The sequence below is a fragment of the Musa acuminata genome, chromosome BXJ3-8 (assembly GCF_036884655.1).
Source record: "Musa acuminata AAA Group cultivar baxijiao chromosome BXJ3-8, Cavendish_Baxijiao_AAA, whole genome shotgun sequence".
NCBI lineage: Eukaryota > Viridiplantae > Streptophyta > Magnoliopsida > Zingiberales > Musaceae > Musa > Musa acuminata.
Genome location: NC_088356.1, coordinates 14,799,535 through 14,821,663, shown reverse-complemented (window position 1 = coordinate 14,821,663; position 22,129 = coordinate 14,799,535). Strand labels below are relative to the sequence as shown.

The window sequence follows — 22,129 nt, the reverse complement described above, 5'->3', positions numbered from 1 at the left end:
TGAAATCAATCACAAAATTTGAAACTAAAAGAACTTGAGCTATTTTTAATATATCTATGGTGCTTTCATTAAATGATCCGAAAAGTAATTTTGATGATCATTTTGGATTTGACAATTTGTTTTCATATTTAACCAGAGACTTAATTTATTCACGTTTATGACATGAGATGTATTTTATATGAATCATTTTGTTCTCATATGATTTTATTGTCTAAAGAAGAAAATTATCATAATGAATCTATGAATCTCTTGGACTATGTAAAATATTTTGATGATTTTACATGATGATTTTGGATTTCTTTTCATATGATTCGTTTTAATAATAAAATGATATATCTAATCGAATCATTTTTCAAAATTTATAACTTGATATTTCTTATGCACGAATCAAGATCTCCTTATTTCTTTTATCCATTTATAAAAAGAAGATATTTGATGAAATAAATCATGTCTTGTGGCATTCATGATTTGATATTATTATCTTTCATGACATGATGTGTAAATTCCTTTATATTTATGGTTGTAAACGTCATGTTATAAGTAGAGTATTGATGTAAAAACTATATTCTTCCACTCTATTTCTTCCTTGATTACAATAAAGGGGAGAAAGAAAATTACTAGTTTGAATGTTAAATTTAGCCAAATTGCAAAAGATGCATAAACTCTCCTTATACAATCTTCTTTTTGAATCAAGATTGTTTTTCCTATCATGCTTTCTTGTCAAAAATGATATATGATCTTTTGACATTCATTTTTGTTGTTTACCTTTATCATGCTTTGAAAATTGTTATAAAAGAAAAAGAATTACAACATTGTATTCTTCCCTTCTTTTTGACATTGACAAAGGGGGAGAAATATCGCTAGCTCATCTTGCAAACTTTAGAAACTTGCACTTTGCAAAAGAAATAAAATTTCTAGCTCAAACATTACAAAGGAAGCAAAAATTTGCAAGCTTGCAAATTGCATGGAGAAAGAAGTGTTGTCTTGCTTATCTCATGAAGCAAAACATGCTAACTTGCACATTTAGCAAAATTTACAAATTTATATATTTCAAGAAGTAAGAGTTACATTCTTGAACATCTCAAAATTGCTAGCTTGCATATTTTAAAATGTTGTAAAATTATTGCTAGCTTTCATGATGATAAAACTAAAGATTATGCTTTGTATGTGATGATTTGAACTAATATCCAAATACTTGAAAGTTATATTTCTCCTTTTTGTTGATAACAAAGGGAGAGAAGTATGATCATATTATGCATGATGACGTGTTGCAAATATTCATGATGAAATTTGTAATGACTTGAATTCAGTTTGAATTCAAGGTTCTACCAATATGTCATATTGATAGGGGGAGTTAAGGTTAACTCCATTATCAATTGGTTGTCATCATAAAAAAAGGGGAGATTGTTAAATCTCGTATTTTGATGATGAAACCGATTGATATATGTTTCTGATTTGATCTACATTTTGAGTGACGTAGGATGATTTGATCAGGGAGAGAAACTTAAAGCAGGAAGAATTATGTTGGGCCGGAGAAACATGTCAGAAGATTGGACGTCGCGATGAATAATCGGTCGACATATCGATAGAAGGCTTCAAGCTATGGATTCGAGCATCGGGCCACGAAGAGCGGATATTGTGCCAAGGATATTAGAGTTGTGGAGGTCATTTGGCCAATTGGGCAATAGGCCGCAAGAAAGGACGATACGTCGAAGAATCAAACGAAGCGTCGATGGACTAATGACATGTCGGACAATATGATCCATGCTTAGTATTAATTGTCTAGATCAAAGTATGTTTTACGTATGCAGGATTAACTACGATAGTAAGGCATAAAGCAAAATGAAGTCCCAGAGTCAAGAACACGATTTCGTTGGGAGTTTGAGTGTTCGTCGGAAGTCCGAGAGTCTGTCGAAAGTCTAGACGTTCATTGGAAGTTCTACCAGAACCAACCGAGAAGTCTAGGAGCTTGTTAAAAAAGCTTGTCGGAACTCGCCAAGAAGATCATCGTGAAGTCTAGGAGCTTATCAGAAGTCCATTGAAACATTGCCGAGAGATCGTCGGAAGCTCGCCAGAAGAAACTAGACTTATGGACTTTGTTTAGCTTAGTAAATGTCTTAGATTTTGTAGTTAGCACGTAATTGAGATTGGAATTGGACCAACCCAATTATAGGCCAGTTGGGCCCATGTAAGGACTGTGTTGGGCCCAATGAAAGGTCCAAACAATGACCCAAGAAGTGGCACCATCATGGCACAATCTCCGAGACTATGTCAGGCGATGGTATGGCCCAGTGGTAGGGAGCCAAGCAATGGTACCGCTAGACTAGGCAGTGGTTCCGCCCAGTGTAGTGTTAGTGTCAGATTGACATTGGTGGTGGTATCGCCCAAACCTAGGAAACCCGGGATAAGATGTTTTTAGGTTCCAAGTTTGAATCAACTTAAGGCCTAAAAATACCCCTCTCATCACTGGTTAATATATACAAGACTTGAGAGTAAAAATAGAAAGAAACGCTTTTACAATCTTATGTGAACTCCTCTCAAAAGTTCTAAGTGTTAGAATAGTTTGAGAGACGAGTAAATGAGGGTGTAAGGGTTATCTCCTAAACCCAGTAAAAGGAGAATCAAGTTGTAAAAGGTGTGCTAGTCATAGGTGCCCAGCAAGCCAATCACGTGAGTGATGGCACGTGTGACTTGATACAGAATCTTTTTGCTTATTATATTTTGGCATATATCACTTTATAACTATTGCATAAATGCATACATATATTGTGATGTCCTTGGATTTGTGCAATGGGAATCGGATCGTGATGAGATCACGATAATGAGATCGATTCACCTTTAAACACATATCCTAAATAATCCCGGTCATAGGTTACTCGAGAGGGACATCGTGATAACCGGACATATTGGTGTGCTGTATACCCGTCCATATGATGGATGCAGCTGGTCTCATAGCTGCTCGTGTAGGGACACTAGGGATACAGTACAGGTGCTCATTGGAGAATGAGTTCACTGATTGATCCGCTTACGGAATGCTGGATGGTTGATGATGCCTTATTATCAGACAATGATTCCGTAGTCCTAGTGGTGTATCTGGTCCTTAGACTTGAGACACCAAGGATGTCCTGTATGAGTGCTCCCCTCTTTGATACCAGACTTATAGGTTTGGCTATTCCCAGATCTAGTACAGTTGGTCATTGGGAGTGGTAGTCGACCTTACGAGGGCTATTGAGTGTCAATAGAGGATCATCCACTCTCGGCGTCATGAGAGGAATATCCTATGTGTTCTTGCTCAGACAAATCCCTGGCCAGGGTCATTCGGGTTGAGAGAGAAAGAGTTCTCCGGGAGAATCCGATTAGAGCGATACTCGAGTAGAAACCGTATGGGACTAACAACACCATGCTCGATATACGGTCTCTGGGATATTAGATGGATGAGGGATTATAGGTACATGGTAACTAATGACAGACAGGTCCAATGGATTGGATTCCCCTGTATCGTCTGGGGACTACGGCGTAGTGGCCTAGTACGTCCGTAGTCGATGAGTCAAGTGAATTATTACAGAGATAATAATTCACTGAGTTAGAAGGAGTTCTGACAGGTATGACTCACGACCAGCTCGATATTGGGCCTAGAGGGTCACACACATATGGTAGGCATTGCGATGAGTAGAGGTTCGGATATGAGATATCCGACGGAGCCCTTGTCTTATTGGATGCAGATCCAATACCCACTAGGGAAGGACCCATTAGGGTTTGACACGGGATCTCTATAAATAGGAGGGATTCACAACCTAATAGGCTAGAGTCTTTGCTTGCCTTTCCTATTCTCCTCTCCCTCTCCACCTCAGTCTTTGCTTGCCTTTCCTATTCTCCTCTCCCTCTCCACCTCAGAGTAGGCCTGGAGTTTTGAGGAGCGTCGTCGCAACCCTACTGTGTGGATCACCGCTAGAGAGGAGGACGCTTGACCTCCTTCACCCTCTCCTAAGGATCTGCAAGGAAACAGGGATATACGATCTCCCTAGGTAACACAATCTACTCTATACCCAGTTTTATGTTTCACGGATTTTTCGCACCAATCTTCGCACGACGACGAACATCTTTTTGGAAATCGGGGATTTTGTTTTCTTGTTCTTCCGCTGCGCATGTGATGTCGCCCCCATGATTTCCCAACAGTGGTATCAGAGCCAGGTTGTTCGTGCGAATGATTGGTTTTGTGTTTAGGAAGATTTTTGACGTCAAAATCATTGACGCAAAAGCGAGGAAGGGCAGCAACTGTTGCTGCCCTCGATCTGCATGCCTGCAGCCACCTGCAGCGGCAGCCGCAGCCGCAGCCGCAGCCAGGCAGCACAGCGCCGGCGCATGCGCAAGCGCTGTGCCTGCAGCAGCCGGCCGGCGGTCTGCTTGCAGCAGGCGCCTGCGGCCACTGAGCCCGCGGGCAGAGGCGCCGCGGGGCAGCAGCGCGGGCTGAGGCACCGCAGGGCAGCGGCGCCTGTGGCCGCTGCTCCCACGGGCAAAAACCCCGCAGGGGCGGCCGCCAGCGAGGCAGCACCGCCTGCGGGCGCTGCCTCGCGGGCAGAACCGCCCGCGGAGGCGGCGGCGCCCGCAGGGGCGCCAACCTGCAGGGGCAGCACCGCCTGCGGGCGTTGCCCCGCCGGCAGAACTGCCCGCAGAGGCGGCGACGCCCGCGGGGGCGCCCACCTGCAGCGGCAACGCCGCCAGTGGGCGTGCCGCCCGCAGGCGAGGGCAGCGCCCCGCCCCTCGCCGCACAGGCCCCCGCCGGCAGGGTGGCGGCGGCGGCAGCAGCGAAAGGGAGAAAGGACATTAGGGTTTTCTGGGCAAAAGACAGTTTTGCCCCTCGGAATTTAAGAAATTCCAGTTTCTGTCTTTTGTCCAAATTACGAAAATACCTTTAGGAATTGAGAAATTCCCTACATGTCCCTAATTTCAGAAAAATATTAATTAATTAAAAAGTTTAGTTGATTATTATTTTTATTATTATCTAGTAGTCCTACATGATGATGATTATTTATACATGTGATGTATGATGTGTGGACGGATGATCATGGACCGTGTGATGTGTGTACTTGTGATTATTATTATTGAGGTCTGCGAACCTCCATTATATTTCTCGTTTATTGTCGGGCCTGCGTGCCTATGATTAAGTTGTAATCACATGAGGAGGCGCAGCGGGAGCGTGAATATGATAGCGAGACCCACGAGACGGACGATCGTGATGCATGGAGATGCATCAAGATGTCGACGGAACTGACGAGGACGAGATGGACGATCACAGGGCATGGAGATGCACCGTTGCACATAAAGATCTTAATGTGAGTGATTAGGCCTACTAGCTCGGGCCTAATCATATTAGGTTGTGGTCCATGATCATCTGATGTGATTGCTTATATACATACTAGATATGTATATATATTTGCATGCGATGTAGATATATATTAAATATGTATATGTGTGACATGTCATATTAGGAGACCAAATTATAGAAACATCTCTCGATAATATTAAGTCGGTAAACGTGAGGCAATTAGATTGACCCACGTGGCCTTCCATCGTTATGAGTAGGAACCGATTCCCGGTATAGGTTGAGTTGGTCGAGTCCCTCGAGACTCACCTATATCGCGATTCGCTATCTTGCTTACGACATAGAGATGTCACCGGTGACCTGAGGGCATGGTATACTTGGTCGAGTCCCTCGAGGGTATATCATCAAATCAGACTCATCTTATAACGAAGGTGTTGACTTAACCGAGCATCATGGTTGGTCGAGTCCCTCGAGGCCATGGTGATTCGGAGGCCGAACAGGACGGGAATCACAAGGAGTTGTGATCGGCAAGAGTTGCCTCCCTTTTAGGCTTAGTGTGATTGGTCGAGTCCCTCGAGGTTACACTAAGACGCTGATTGGATCCTAATCCCCACTAAAAGTATGTCGGAGACTTCCGTTTTACGTGCTGAGGGTGTCGTGTGACTCGATAGTAAAATAGTGGGAGCATATTAAGATAGAAGTTCATATCTTGATAGTTTATTTCTTGCAAAATCTGCATGTTATTCATTTCTGCTACATCTTTATTTTCAGAAAATGTCGCTTTCAAATCCCTTACGTGACATACTTGATGTCAACCGCCTCACTGGTCCAAATTATACAGATTGGCTCCGTAACTTGAGAATTGTTCTCACAACGGAGAAAATCATGTACGTCCTTGATACAGTGATGCCTACGCCCGAAGAAGTGGCAAACGAGGATGAGATCACTCGTTACGTGAAGTACATTGATGACTCCACTCTTGCTCAGTGCTATATGTTGGGCTCTATGACTCCTGAGTTACAGAGACAACATGAAAAGATGGATGCCAGATCCATTCTCCTACATGTTCGCAAATTGTTTGAGGAACAGGGAAGGACTCAACGATATGAGATATCCAAGAGCCTTTTCCGCGCTAGGATGACTGAGGGGACACCGGTTCAGAACCATGTCCTAAAGATGATTGAGTGGATAGAGAAACTCACAGGTCTAGGAATGGTCCTAGAGGATAACTTGTGTGTGGACATTGTGCTTCAGTCCCTACTAGATTCCTTTTCACAGTTTGAGGTGACTCTCCCAGAGCTCCTCAAAATGTTGAGGGAGGCAGAGAGTACTATTAAGAAAGAGAAGCCAGTTCTCTACACTGGTGAGACCAGAAAGAAAAGGAAAGCAGAAAGGTCCCTTAAGAAGGGAAAGGGCAAGGGCAAACAAGGTAAAGCAAAGGTTGCTAAGAAAGACCCAGCAAAGGACAAAGACCAATGCTTCCACTGTGGTAAAGATGGGCACTAGAAGAGGAACTGCAAAGAGTACCTTGCAGAAAGGGCGAAACAAGAAGCTTGGTGAAGCTTCAGGTACATTCATGATTAGTCTCCATTTGTCAGACTCTTATGATAACACATGGGTATTGGATACCGGTAGTGCTTATCATATATGCAATTCGTTGCAGGTTCTGGCAAGGCCTAGAAGACTAGAGAGAGGCGAGATGGACCTCAAGATGGGTAATGGAGCAAAAGTTGCTGTATTAGCTGTTGGCGAGGTCGCCCTACATTTGCCTTGTGGAGCTTTTATTGCATTAGATGCATGTTATTTTGTTCCTTCTTTTATCAAAAACATTATCTCCATTTCATGTTTAACAGTTAGTGGATATAAATTTGTTTTTGAGAACAATGGTTGTTCGATATTATTAGATGATAAGATTATCACGAAAGGAACATTGCATAATGGTTTATTTATGTTAGACACCACTCCACATATCATGAATGTAAATGTGTCCAAAAGAAAACGAGATGAGTTGAACAGTGCATACCTGTGGCATTGTAGGCTAGGTCACATCCATGAAAGAAGGATTCAAATGTTGCTAAATGATTGATATCTAGATCCATTCGACTGTGTGTCATATGCAACTTGTGAGCCTTGCATTCGTGGAAAACTGACCAAATCTCCATTTAGTAGAACTGGAGAGAGAGCCACTGAGTTGTTGGAACTCATACATAGTGATGTATGTGGACCCATGTCAACTCATGCCATTGGAGGTTACTCCTACTTCATTACATTTACTGATGATTTCTAAGGTATGGATATGTGTACTTAATGAAGTACAAGTCCGAGGCCTTTGAGAAATTCAGAGAGTATAAGAATGAGGTGGAGAACCAGACTGGAAAGAGTATCAAAACTCTTCGATCAGATCGAGGAGGTGAGTACTTAAGTACAGAGTTTACTCAGTTCCTCAAGGACCATGGGATATTATCCCAATGGACACCTCCTTATACACCTCAGCTCAATGGTGTCTCTGAAAGGAGAAATCGTACATTATTAGATATGGTACGGTCCATGATGAGTTTCGCTGACCTACCCATCTCATTCTGGGGATATGCCCTAGAAACCGCAGCTTACCTTCTGAACAGAGTTCCAACTAAGTCAGTAGTGTCTACACCATATGAGATATGGAAAAGGAAGAAGCCTGATCTTAAGGTTGTTAAGATTTGGGGCTGCCATGCCCATGTTAAAAGACACAACCCCGATAAGTTAGAATCAAGGACAGAGCGATGCAAATTTGTGGGATACCCCAAGGAAACTTGTGGGTATTATTTCTATCATCTCGAGGACCAAAAGGTCTTTGTAGCTAAGAGAGCAGTGTTCCTTGAGAAGGAACACATTCTTGGCGGAGACAGTGGGAGAATGATAGAGTTGAGCGAGGTTGGAGAACCAAGCTCAAGCACCACTCTACAGCCCGAGTCTATTCAGGTACATAATACACAAGTATCAACTTTACGCAGGTCTGATAGAGTATCCCATCCTCTTGAGAGATATGTGGGACATATTAGAGAAGATGATGTAGAGGATATTGATCCTCAGACCTACGAGGAGGTTATTATGAGTATAGACTCCGGGAAGTGGCAAGAAGCCATGAATTCTGAGATGGATTCTATGTACTCCAATAAGGTTTGGAACCTAGTTGATGCGCCCGAAGGTATTGTACCCATCGGTTGCAAGTGGATCTTTAAGAAAAAGATCGGAGTAGATGGAAAGGTAGAGACCTATAAAGCAAGGCAAGTGGCTAAGGGGTATCGTCAAAGGCAAGGTGTTGACTATGACGAAACCTTCTCACCCGTAGCAATGCTAAAATCCATCAGAATTCTATTGGCTATTGCAGCACACTATGATTATGAGATCTGGCAGATGGATGTGAAAACCGCATTCCTCAATGGGAACCTCGAGGAGGAGGTGTATATGATGCAACCTGAGGGATTCGTGTCCAAGAACTGCCCAGATAAGGTGTGTAGGTTGCTTAGATCCATTTATGGACTAAAGCAAGCTTCCCGAAGTTGGAACATAAGATTTGATGAGGCAATCAGATCTTATGACTTCGTTAAGAATGAAGATGAGCCTTGTGTATACAGAAAGGTAAGTGGGAGCGCTATCACCTTTTTGGTGTTATATGTGGATGACATCCTCATCATTGGGAATGATGTAAGAATGCTATCCACAGTAAAGCTTGGTTATCTAGACACTTCTCCATGAAGGACTTAGGGGAAGCATCCTATATCTTGGGGATTAGAATCTATAGAGATAGATCCAAAAGGATGCTTGGCTTGTCCCAGTCCCGGTACATAGAAACCATTGTCAAAAGGTTTGGCATGGAAAATTCCAAGAGAGGTCTCATACCGATGAGACATGAGATATCACTTTCTACGAGTATGTCCCCAAAGACTCCAGAAGAAAGGGCAAACATGAATATGATACCTTATGCCTCAGCAATAGGGTCTATCATGTATGCCATGCTATGTACTATGCCTGATATAGCGTATGCTCTGAGTGTCACGAGCAGGTATCAGGCGGATCCAGGCTTGGATCACTAGAAAGTAGTAAAGTGTATCCTTAAGTACTTGAGAAGGACTAAGAATCTTTTACTAGTATATGGAGGTAATAGCCTTAAGATTGAAGGCTACACTGACTCAAGTTTTCAGTCTGATGTCGATGATAGCAAGTCAAATTCAGGGTATGTGTACACCTTGAATGGAGGAGCAGTGTGCTGGAAGAGTTCCAAGCAAGATACCACTGCTGACTCGACCATAGAGGCGGAGTACATTGCTGCATCAGATGCAGCAAAGGAGGGAGTCTGGTTGAAGATGTTCATCACAGATTTGGGAGTCGTTCCAGATAGCGAGAAGTCAACTTCCTTATATTGCGACAACTATGGGGTGATTACTCAAATAAGGGAACCCGGGTCTCATCAGAAGTGTTCTGAGGAGGTTCCAACTTATCAGAGAGATCGTAACCCGAGGATATGTAGCAGTGGAAAGAGTTCCATCCGAAGATAACATTGCAGATCCACTAACAAAGTCGTTGTCTCAGATTGTCTTTGAGCGTCACAGGGGTCTGATGGGGATCAGACACATAGGTGATTGGCTTTAGGTCAAGTGGGAGATTGCTAGTCATAGGTGCCCAGCAAGCCAATCACGTGAGTGATGGCACGTGTGACTTGATACAGAATCTTTTTGCTTATTATATTTTGGCATATATCATTTTATAACTATTGCATAAATGCATACATATATTGTGATGTCCTTGGATTTGTGCAATGAGAATCAGATCGTGATGAGATCACGATAATGAGATCGATTCACCTTTAAACACATATCCTAAATAATCCCGGTCATAAGTTACTCGAGAGGGACATCGTGATAACCGGACATATTGGTGTGCTGTATACCCGTCCATATGATGGATGCAGCTGGTCTCATAGTTGCTCGTGTAGGGACACTAGGGATACAGTACAGGTGCTCATTGGAGAATGAGTTCACTGATTGATCCGCTTACGGAATGCTGGATGGTTGATGATGCCTTATTGTCAGACAGCGATTCCGTAGTCCTAGTGGTGTATCTGGTCCTTAGACTTGAGACACCAAGGATGTCCTGTATGAGTGCTCCACTCTTTGATACCAGACTTATAGGTTTGGCTGTTCCCAGATCTAGTACAGCTGGTCATTGGGAGTGGTAGTCGACCTTACGAGGGCTATTGAGTGTCAATAGAGGATCATCCACTCTCGGCGTCATGAGAGGAATATCCTATGTGTTCTTGCTCAGACAAATCCCTGGCCAGGGTCATTCGGGTTGAGAGAGAAAGAGTTCTCCGGGAGAATCCGATTAGAGCGAGACTCGAGTAGAAACCGTATGGGTCTGACAACACCATGCTCGATATACGGTCTCTGGGATATTAGATGGATGAGGGATTATAGGTACACGGTAACTGAGGACAGACAGGTCCAATGGATTGGATTCCCCTGTATCGTCTGGGGACTACGGCGTAGTGGCCTAGTACGTCCGTAGTCGATGAGTCGAGTGAATTATTACAGAGATAATAATTCACTGAGTTAGAAGGAGTTCTGACAGGTATGACTCACGACCAGCTCGATATTGGGCCTAGAGGGTCACACACATATGGTAGGCATTGCGATGAGTAGAGGTTCGGATATGAGATATCCGACGGAGCCATTGTCTTATTGGATGCAGATCCAATACCCACTAGGGAAGGACCCATTAGGGTTTGACATGGGATCTCTATAAATAGGAGGGATTCACAGCCTCATAGGCTAGAGTCTTTGCTTGCCTTTCCTATTCTCCTCTCCCTCTCCACCTCAGAGTAGGCCTGGAGTTTTGAGGAGCGTCGTCGCAACCCTGCTGTGTGGATCACCGCTAGAGAGGAGGACGCTTGACCTCCTTCACCCTCTCCTAAGGATCTGCAAGGAAACAAGGATATACGATCTCCCTAGGTAACACAATCTACTCTATACGCAGTTTTATGTTTCGCGGATTTTTCGCACCAATCTTCGCACGACGACGAACATCTTTTTGGGAATCGGGGATTTTGTTTTCTTGTTCTTCCGCTGCGCATGTGATGTCGCCCCCATGATTTCCCAACAAGGTGGTTGGTCTTCGCCTATTGAAGGAAGACCGATAGTGGATGCCGGTGGCCTCGACAAAAGAGGAATCGATGGAGTGGATGTAGGTCACGACGATCGAACCACTATAAAAATCTAGTTTGCCTTTACTTTGAGCAATTTACTTTAAACTGCAAACTACCTTCTCATTACTTGCTACGCTCTTCCATACGCTTTCAATCTAAGCATATTTTCGGAATCAGTTTTCAACGTATGAAGAATTTTTAGAACCGACGTTTTACCACTGCACTAATTCACCCCCCCCCCCCCCCCCCCTCTCTTAGTGTCAACTCTTTTCCTAATAGCAGGAAGCTTGGATTAGGGAGAGATAATTAAAGCAGGAAGAATCATGTTGGACCAGAGAAAAACATGTCAGAAGATTGGACGTCCGATGTGTCGACAAAAGGCTTCGGGCATTTGGCCAAGAAGAGCGAAAAGTACACCAAGGAAATTGGAGTTACGGAGGTTAACTAGCCGATTGGGCAATAGGTCACGAGAGAGGACGATACGACGAAGAATCAAACAAAGCATCGATGAACCAATAACATGTCAGACAATATTTGATTCAAGCTTTGTAATAATTGTCTACATTGAAGTAGGTTTTAAGTGTGCAGAATTAACTAGGATAGTGATCAAGGCATAAAGCAAAATGAAGTCCTAAAGTCAAGAACGAGATTTCGTTAGGAGTTCGAGAGTTCATCGGAACTCCGAACGTTTGTCGGAAGTTCTATCAAAATTTACCGAGAAGTCCAAGAGCTTGCCAAAGAAGCTCATTAGAACTCGCTAGGAAGATTACCATGAAGTTCAAGAGCTTGCTGGGAGTCCACTGGAACATTGTCGAGAGATCATCAGAAGTTTACCGGAAGATCGCCGGAAGCTCGCTAGAAGAAACCTAGACTTACCGGACTTATTTTGCTTAGTGTATGCCTTAAAATTTGAAGTTAGCATATAATTGGTTGGAATTGGGCCAACTCAATTAGGAGCCAATTGGGCCCAAGTTTGAGCTATGTTGGGCTAGTGAAAATGCCCAAATAGTGACCCAACAAGTGGAACCGTCGTGACACAGTCTCCGAGACTATGTCAAGCGGTGGTACTGCCCAGACATAGTCTTCGAGAGACTATCAGGTGGTGGTACCACCTAGTTGCAGGGTGTCCGGTGGTGGTACCGCTAAACTGGGTGGTGATACCGCCCGTACCCCGAAATCTTGAGGATTTAAATTTTGGCTCCAAGATTTGAAGTCATTTTGGGTCTATAAATACCCTAAATATTCTTGCATAGAGTAGCAAGAAAAGTGAACAAAAACTCTATGTTTCTAGAGTTGAAAACCCTTGTAAAGTGTAGAGTCCCTCCTCCTAAAGTTTAGAGACCATTCTAAGGGAGAGTGTGAGGGAAGATTTGTAAAAATGGGGTGTAAAGGTTCTCTCCTGAACCTGTCAAAAGGAGAATCGAATTGTAAGGGTAGTTGATCTTCGCTCATTGAAGGATGATCGTTAGTGGATGTTGGTGGCCTTGACGGAAGAGAAATTGGCGGAGTGGATGTAGGTCATGACGATTGAGCCACTGTAAAACTCGGTTTGCATTTTCATTCTTACAATTTATCTTTACTGCAAACTACCTTACATGCTTACTGCTTTCACTACACTTACGAACGAGATTTGAAGTTATCTTTCCGATATTGGTTTTATCGATCGAAAAGTTTTTTAAAACAGTGATTTTGTCGTCTTCACTAATTCTCCCCCCCCCTCTTAGTGCCGACTCGATCCTAATAGTTTGTATCAGAGCTACGTTCTTTCTCGTTTGGTTTAACAATCAAGAGAAATGACTCTTTTCAGATTTCAAGAAAGATTTTCTATCGTTCGTCCTCCTATATTTAAGGAGATGTACTACACATATTAAAAAACTCAAATAAGATTTTTTTTTATTTTTTAAAAATTAAAAAATAATAAATCAAAACCGAAGTCAATTTTCAAAGTGATGTAAATCGTAGCCCCATTAACAAGTAAAAACAAAAATATTGATGTTGTGAAAGGATCTCATAGAGGCACATGCTCATGCTGAGTTAAAGATTGACAAATACAGAAAGACTATCTATCTTTTTCCATCTTTTTTGAATCATCAATCATATCAATATTCATGAGGTCATCAAAGCTTATAGAGGCTGTCACTGCGATGAGACTGTCCATCTATGTGTCTGCCATTGTTACTTATAGCAGAGCTAGAAACCGTTGGTGGTTCAGTAGGCACACAAGTCACTAGCATGAAAAGCCCAATGTCATGTGCATCTGACACAAAAGCAGCGGAAGTGATCTCCGTTGCAATAGATGATGTAAAAGCCAATATCTCCTTTTGGGACTTAATGAGTTATGTGTTGATTATAATTCCTAATAGCATGATCAAAGATTTGACATTTTGAACACCTTATTGACTTCTAGCCATACTCCAACTTGATCATGCTATTAGGAATTATAATCAACACATAAGTTCCTTAGAATTAATAAGTTGGTCCAAAAATAAAGATTTTTCAATGCGTCTAACAACAATACTAAGAAACAAGTTCACAGAAGATTTTTTTATTATTCTAATCTCTATCAAAATCATCCACCATATTGATGTACACATATATATTTTTGAAAGATAATTATTTACTTTTATCAAAAGTAAAACAGAAACTTCTAAAAAGAAGAAAAACCCTAGATGATGTAAAACCCTAAAGAGGAACATAAAAGGGAAACAAAGAACATAATAATGAATAAAACAAATATAAATATTTAGTATATTAAACAAACTTATATTTTTAATTAAAGTATATAAATAAAAATGATACAGTGAAATTTTAAATATTTGGACCGATTTATTGTTCTTTGACGTGAAAATTATGCTGAATTTTCACTTCAAAGAACAATAAAAATAATAAGAACCAACAAAACACAGCTGAAGTCTCCGTTGACTCGACCGGTCTCGGCGTGCCGAAACAACTGGCAGTGCACCGTTTCGTGTTTACATTCCGAGACGGCATGGAGCAGCAAAATATCCATTCCAAGAAGAGGATATGATGATTCGAGGCGTTGCAGTGCTGCCGCGGAGCCCCTCTTCCCCTTCCCCTCTCCCACCCATCGTCTTCTTCTCCTCCTCGCTCTCCTTTCCAAATGCCACAGTCACTCGCTGCTCCCTCGCTCCCCCGGATACAGTCGACGCCTCGGCCTCCGGCGGTGGGGCCGGCGACGACCTGCTGTCGGCGAGGGAGAGGAGGCAGCTGAGGAACGAGAGGAGGGAGAGCAGGGCCGGTGGGGTCGGCTGGCGGGAGGAGGTGGAGGAGCGTCTCCTCCACAGGCCCAAGAACCAGAGGAAGAAAGCGGCCTCCTGGACCGAGGAGCTCAACCTCGACAACCTCGCCCGGCTCGGCCCCCAGTGGTGGGTCGTCCGCGTTTCCCGCGTCACCGGCCATGAGATCGCCGACCGCCTCGCCCGCTCCCTCGCTAGGAACTACCCCACCGTAGAGTTCAAGGTCCTTATCTCACCCCTTTCTTCTCCTTGAAATGTTTTCCCTTATTTATTGCATACTTAGGTTGACACTTTAGATAGTTGATATAAAATTATCAATCAGCCACCAATTTAAGGACTTAAAAGAAGGATTTTGGTTATCCTTGTCATGCGTGAACTAGGAGAATTGTAGAAAGCGAATTTGTTTTAGTTTTCTGAACACTAAAACATATAATTATTTTCTGGCTGATAAACTGAGGTGCATGCATATTCATATAATTTTTTTGTTGAACTTAATTCTTTGACTTGTGATGATGTAGGATGAAAGTAATGAGATAAGATTGCATACAACATGCCTTAGAGAACAGATCTAAAATCCATCAACGAAAAGAAAGTAAAAAAGTTTTATTTAAGATAAAACATTCTTACAATTAGATGACATATCATTTTATAGGCTCATGCAACTTGAAAAGATACGCTCTAACTTAAAACATAACTATATCCTGAAAAATAAAATCTAAAAAGCATTTTAAAACAAGGAAAATGAAATTATACTTATTTGCCAAAAAAATCATAAATAAGACAAAAAAACTAAGTATCCTTGATTTGGTATTGAAAGACATGCTATGCTAGATACCTCCACTTAAAAAAAACTGATTCTTGAGGTCACTGGTTGAACTTGTAATATTCTACTCTATAAAAACAAATATTTGAATGACAAAACAATTTAATTTGTTTTCTCAAAGGAAATTTTATATGTTTTTAACATAAAAATTATTTTCCCTGATATCATTGGGATACAATCAATATCTTCAATTTACAAAAGCTAAACTCTGATCACATCTTCATAATTTCTACCTTGATTTTGATTCAAATAATTGTCGAACTTTTTAGGTATAACTTCAACAAGAGATCTAAATGCACCTTTGCTATAAGGATGAACCTAGTTTGTTGTCTTTCCCCTTTGTTGCTTCAAATTTTGTTTCTTATAAGATTTATATCAAATGAGTACTAGTCATTGTCACGATAGAAAATTAATCCTTAAGATTTCTTTTCTTTAAACCATACTTTAGCACAATCTTTCCCTTCCTTCCTTTGTTCTCTAGCACTCTCTCCCACCAAGTTAAAGCTCTATCTTTCAATCTATGAAAATTGATTTTGTGAACCATTCTAAAGTAGCTTTATATTAAAATATTCATAAATTTTGGGTAGATTTACATCAAATCAAAATCCTTCTAGTTCCGATTGGCATTTCATCGAACACATTTGCCAAGAGCAACACTAGCTTTGATCACATACCATATTACCAATTAATTTCATCATTTTTGTCTAATTTCTGTATATTATGGTACCTATTTTGGTTTATAAGAAGAGGTTAGACAACAGGGTGGTTAAGAGTGATACCTTTAGCACATCCATCAATGTTGATTCGTGCCAACCCAAACGACATCAACCTTATAATTTATGTTCCCAAATGATTATTCAATTCTATCTAATTAGTACTTGAATCACAACTTACCAAAAAAAAGTACTTGAATCACTCCCCTATAAATTGAGACATCATCGACAACAATCCAGATAATGTGCACCCATGATCATTCTTAATAGGATGGTTCTAGCTTAATCATGAGTGCCATCAAAACATTCAAACTCCTACTGTGATAACACCTGGCATTGATTGGAAACAATAAACATAATTTCACATTGCAAACCCTAGAAAATAGATCTAAAATCCATTGAAGAAAAGAAAGCAAAAAGTTTGATTAAACTTGAACCATGCTTGCAATGAGATGAAATGCTTTTTTATGAGTTACATATTTTTCTTTGAAAGTAAGAGAATACCCTAGAATATTCTAATTTAGACACTTATATATCATAATCTAAAAATCATTTAAAATAAGAGAACATTTATATATGACTTATTTGACAGCAACTGGACATTAATATTGTTATGGTAGTCATGGCAATTCTTGACCTGAACCTGCTTGAAACAAGTTTGTTTGACTTCATTTATTTTATATTTTAGGTTTGTTGAACACCAAAATCAATTGAATAAAAGCCATCTAAACCTGACTTCTCAGAGTGAGTTTTATACAACTGTTCAGTAAAATATCTGAATAAGATTGGATGTTTGGAAGAATATAACTTAGTGAGTAAAGATTTTAAAATTGAGATTCATGTTTCATATGTTCTCTAGTATCTCTAGCATGGATGGTCTCAATATCAGATGAAGCTTGGTCAATCTTCATCATTTTTTCTCAATGGACAATCGCTCTCAACTTCAATCTTGTTGCTTTTAACTGTTCGGTATCTCTACTATCTCTACCATGGATGGTCTTAGTGTCAGATGAAACTTGGTCAGTTTTTATTTATATCTTCTCATAGGCAATCTCTCTTCAATCCAAGAAATTAGACTCTTGGGCAATGACACCATGCTGTCATTGTTGTGACTGCTGAATTCTCATGCTGCTTTCTTATCTTTGCCAAGCATTGTGTTGCATTTTGATATCATATCTATTACTCAAGTTCTTAACTTGAATAGATTTGGTGCAAGCTGTGATTCTATAACCTGATCATAAGTAGGTTAGGTTGGAGTTGAGAAAATTTATGTGGACCCGAAACCACTAATCAACCCTCTCTCCCACTGTCATGGAATTGCTAGCTTTACTGATGGTAGGTTTGATATGTGCTTAAAAGTGTTTATGTCATCAAAGGCAAATTGCATGAACATGTACATTTTGGCTAAACTGTAAAACAGTAAATGGATTCTAGTCATTGAACAATCTTGATATAACAGGATCAGCTTAACTGCTTCTCCTATCCACTTCCTACTTGTAAATTTTTGGTCAGATACAGTCACTAATTTCCTTGGGCACATAGAACACCACATTGCAATCATGTCTGCATTTTATACAATTCCACAAATAATGATTGAAACTTAGTTCAGTCAGTTTTGATCATTGTCATGAATTTCACATTTTCAGATGTTGGATCAAGGACATTTAGTACTGAACTGTGATCTGCATGTGGTGCGACTTGTTGATTTATTTGATATCAAGCTTTATTGTTCCATTCGTCTTTTGTTTTCTTGTAGTCATTTTTTAAAATTTTGTGATGCTTCCATATTGCTGACAACAAGTCTAGTAAATGATGAAATTGCCTTGATTTAATTTGCGACTATACAAAATTTTCTGCAGGTTTATTATCCAGCTGTTCGAGAGCAAAGGAAACTAAAAAATGGTTCTGACTCTGTGAAACTTAAGCCCCTTTTTCCTGGTTGTGTCTTCCTAAATTGTGTTTTGAACAAGGAGATTCATGACTTTATCAGAGAAATTGATGGCATTGGAGGCTTTGTAGGGTCCAAAGTTGGAAATACGTATGTTGAATCATTCCTATCAAAAGTTTATACTTGAAATAGTATTACATGATCTCTGTTTATTCATGTCATGGATAGTAGGAACATAATGATAAAGTGAGTGACTTTTTGGTTTGCTTTGTATATTGTTTTTGACTAATTCAGTTTTGCATATATGTTTGATAATGAGTCCTTGAGGGCTTTGTAATCATGGCACATATTTTATTTGCCTTCCTAAGTTGTGCTTATTCATCACCTTATGTTGAAAACATGCTGTATTTTGATCATAGACACCTAAAGCTTGCCACATCAATTCAGAAGTCACTTACTATCCTATCACATGATAGGTTTATGATACCTCAATTGTATATCTAAACCACATTGCTTTTAATTTTTCTTTGTTCTGCATTTTCTTGTATTAATTTATGTTTGCTTTGTACACTCATGAACTGCAAATGCCTATATCTTCAATTGTCAACCAAGTACTAGTCATCAAGTCAAATTTGCAAAGCCTTCTCTTTATTGACATGAAACTAGCACCTTTTTCGTTCCTGTGATCTTTAAAAGCAACAGTTTCTTACCAAGAATGAAAAGGAGAATATTGCATATCTTGTTTAGACCGTACTAGCTTCAAGACTTAATTATATTTTGAATAATCCTCCATGTTATGTGAGTTAACACAGTTGTGCTAGTATGTATCAGGTGGTATGCCTGATTGGTATTTATCCTCATATAATACAAATATTGATAAATTATAGATCAAGTAGTGGCATACCATGATACTCACCACTTATTGATATTTAACTATTTTGTAATAATTTTTATTCCATAGCAACTTGTATCAGTATCATATCAACTAACTATTACCAGTCTACGGAGTTCCCGTACCAAACTAACGTGCTTAGTTACAAATTTGATGCACTAATAATATTAAGCAATCAGAGTTCTGACCCTCTAAATTCTATTCCTATGATCAATCAGATACTGAACCACTGCATAATGAATTATTGTGCTTAAGCTTCAAATTCAGCTACCTTTTGTACCAAATACCAAATGCCACTAGATATTTTGTGCTTTCCTGCCTAATAGATGAGTGGAATGATCTTTCTATTTCTGTTGTTCATTATAGGTGGAACTTGTAGCTCACAAAAAGAGAACCATGTACAAAAAGGATCCTAAACATATGTACTTGTGAAGTTATTGATCAAAGACGGGAATAGATAGTCAGCATACTGCTCTATCTTTAAGTATCTAATTACTAAATGTGGAAATAAACTAGATCATGGCTTCAATGTTTATGTCCTCAAAGTTGCAAGGTGACGTGATCAGTTCTTGTTTCTATAAGGTTATTGCTATTTTAACTGCTTGGAATTGATAGGAAGCTAGGTGAGGTCACAAAGAGAGTTCAGATATACTGATAACATGTTTTCCATATAAATGATCTTTTCTCTTCTTTTTTTGTGAGAAATCATGTCGATAATATTTGTTCTATCTTTCCCAGCAAAAGGCAGATAAACAAACCAAAACCTGTTCCAATGGAGGAGATGGAAGCAATATTTCAACAAGCTAAAAAAGAGCAAGATAATGCTGTCAAACAATCCAAAGATCAACAGCAGCAGAATGTTCTGAATGGCTCTGTAGATAGCATAAAATCTGCCACAAAGACTAAGCCTAGCAACTCAAAGAAAGGTTCAAGGTATTCTGAAAGTAGCTTGGTGCATTTAGAGGATCATAAATCTCTTGCACCAGGTTCTAATGTTCGCATTTTGTCTGGGCCGTTCTCTGAATTTACTGGCTGCATCAAGGAGGTGAATCTTGGAAGTGGAAAGGTATGTGCCTGTGTGGATGATTACATGTCCACACTAAATTTACCGTATCAAGTAAACTGCCTGTTCCATTATGACCTTAACAAGAGTAAAATAAGCTAATGCCACAAACAAAAGGAAAAGGTAACAAGGGCCATTTTTCTGTATGTTTGTTTATTTTAACTGCAGTACTCTTACTTTTGTGAGGGAACTTTGACAGCATATGACATATTCTAATCCTTCATGCAGGTTACTGTTAGCTTGCAGTTGTTTGGCAAAGATAACTATGTGGATCTGGCGATTGACCAAATTGTTTTAGAAGCTTCATGAGGTTGGAATTGGACCTTTGCTGTTGGTCCTTCATAGTTACCTCTTTTTGACTTCTTCTCAGGGTATTATTTTTTGAATTAATGGATGAGCAAAGCATTATAAATATCTTAGTTGTATTGGCAAATATTTGCATTTTTTGTTTAATTTATGTTGTGATTACACATCCCATAAATCTAGGAACTCAAGCAGAGTAACTTTGACGTCAAATACTCAGCAAGTAGATCCCTACAATGTGGACCTAAGGCAAATGTAATCCTTCCTGCTCGCAATAAACTGTTTCTGCACAATGATAACTTTGTAGATGAATAAACTCTCATTTCCATTTATTTCTCTCTGGATGCTATTTTTGCTATTCTTACAATTTAAATACATATGTGGATCCGAATTCCTTATTTCCTTCATGCTTTTCCTAGTTCTCATTGCAAGAATTTTGTGAAGTATTTACTTTTGATGGTTTTTTTCTTTCTATTAACACGAAAGATTAGTTAACAAATATTTTTTCTAAACTACTAAGTGAGAAACAGTTTGATTTTATTAGAAGAGAAGTTTGATTTTATTAGAAGAGAATTATGTATATTGAATCTTTTAAATGTATGAATCAAGATCTTTTACCATTTGTTCTTATATGATTCTTTCTTCTTACTTAAGAGGAGATTTATCCAAATGAATCATGATTTTTCATTTAAATTCTTGATATTCATGACTTAATATTTATTTTGTATGAATCAAGAATTTTTACTTGATATTTATTTTGTATGAATTAAGAATTTTTACTATTCGTTCTCTTATAATTTTTTTTTTTTTGCTAATGACTAAGAAAGGGATAAACAAGTATATCATAACCTTTCAAAATGGTATATAAACAGGCAAAGTTTAGTTAAAACTTTGTCATCAATTGATTGTCATCATAAAAAAATGGGAGATTATTGAATCTCATATTTTGATGATGAAATCAATTGAAGAGTTTATGAACTAATATGCTTTTGAGATAAGTGACGTAGGATTTTGATAATGAAATCAATTGATGAGTTTACAAACTAATATTCTTTTGAGATAAGTGACAAGAAATACTTTAATCACAGACTCGAACCATCAAAGAGTAAATTGTTGAAGTAGGAGAATTAAACATTGTGCCTGGAAAAGTATTATATCGGAAATTAAACGTTAAGCCGAAGGATTGGTCGACGTGTTGAAGATACTTCTTGCTGTAAGTTCGGGCATTATGCTAGAAGGATCGAGTATTGCACAAAAAGATTGGATGTCGTGCGAAAGTTGACATGCTAATAAATTAAGCGATATGCCAAAGGGAAGGATGATATGTCGAAGGTTTGAACAAAGTATCAGAAGATCGGACGACATACCAGAATGGCGTACAATGTGCTGAAAGCTTTATAATTGTGCTGGATACGTGGTTGGATTATTAAAATCTTGATCGAGGTCTTTTTGGATCAAATTGAGTTCGTATTAGGTTGAAACCATGCCAACTTGTCAAGGAATCCATTGGGCTTGAACATGGGTCGAATTAGGCCTGTTATAAGGCCAAATCGGTGATCTAAAGTAGGCCTAAGTGGTGAAAAGCGGTAGTATCGCTTAAGTCAGTTGAAAAGCACTATTTATACTTTTTCGATAATTTTGTCAGTAGTACTACCCATGCTGACGGTAGTATCGCTTAAGTCA

General features: G+C 39.6%; 1 protein-coding gene across 1 annotated transcript; it reads left to right on the top strand.

Annotated features, from left to right (window-relative positions):
- Window positions 1-14,457: 14,457 nt before the first annotated feature.
- LOC135644968 (uncharacterized) lies at window positions 14,458-20,778 on the top strand. The gene is made up of 4 exons (XM_065162961.1): window positions 14,458-14,987; window positions 18,160-18,338; window positions 19,819-20,146; window positions 20,372-20,778. Exons 1-4 carry the CDS (start codon window positions 14,532-14,534, stop codon window positions 20,450-20,452), a joined length of 1,044 nt encoding a protein of 347 aa, XP_065019033.1. The 5' UTR covers window positions 14,458-14,531; the 3' UTR covers window positions 20,453-20,778.
- Window positions 20,779-22,129: the final 1,351 nt, after the last annotated feature.

What these genes read in the sequence shown, in the direction of transcription:
- LOC135644968 (XM_065162961.1), top strand. Translation starts at nt 14,532, where the DNA reads ATGATGATTCGAGGCGTTGCAGTGCTGCCGCGGAGCCCCTCTTCCCCT. An exon ending in GGGTCCAAAGTTGGAAATAC is followed by an intron (nt 18,339 to 19,818) that starts GTATGTTGAATC and finishes TATCTTTCCCAG; the next exon opens with CAAAAGGCAGATAAACAAAC. An exon ending in TGAATCTTGGAAGTGGAAAG is followed by an intron (nt 20,147 to 20,371) that starts GTATGTGCCTGT and finishes TCCTTCATGCAG; the next exon opens with GTTACTGTTAGCTTGCAGTT.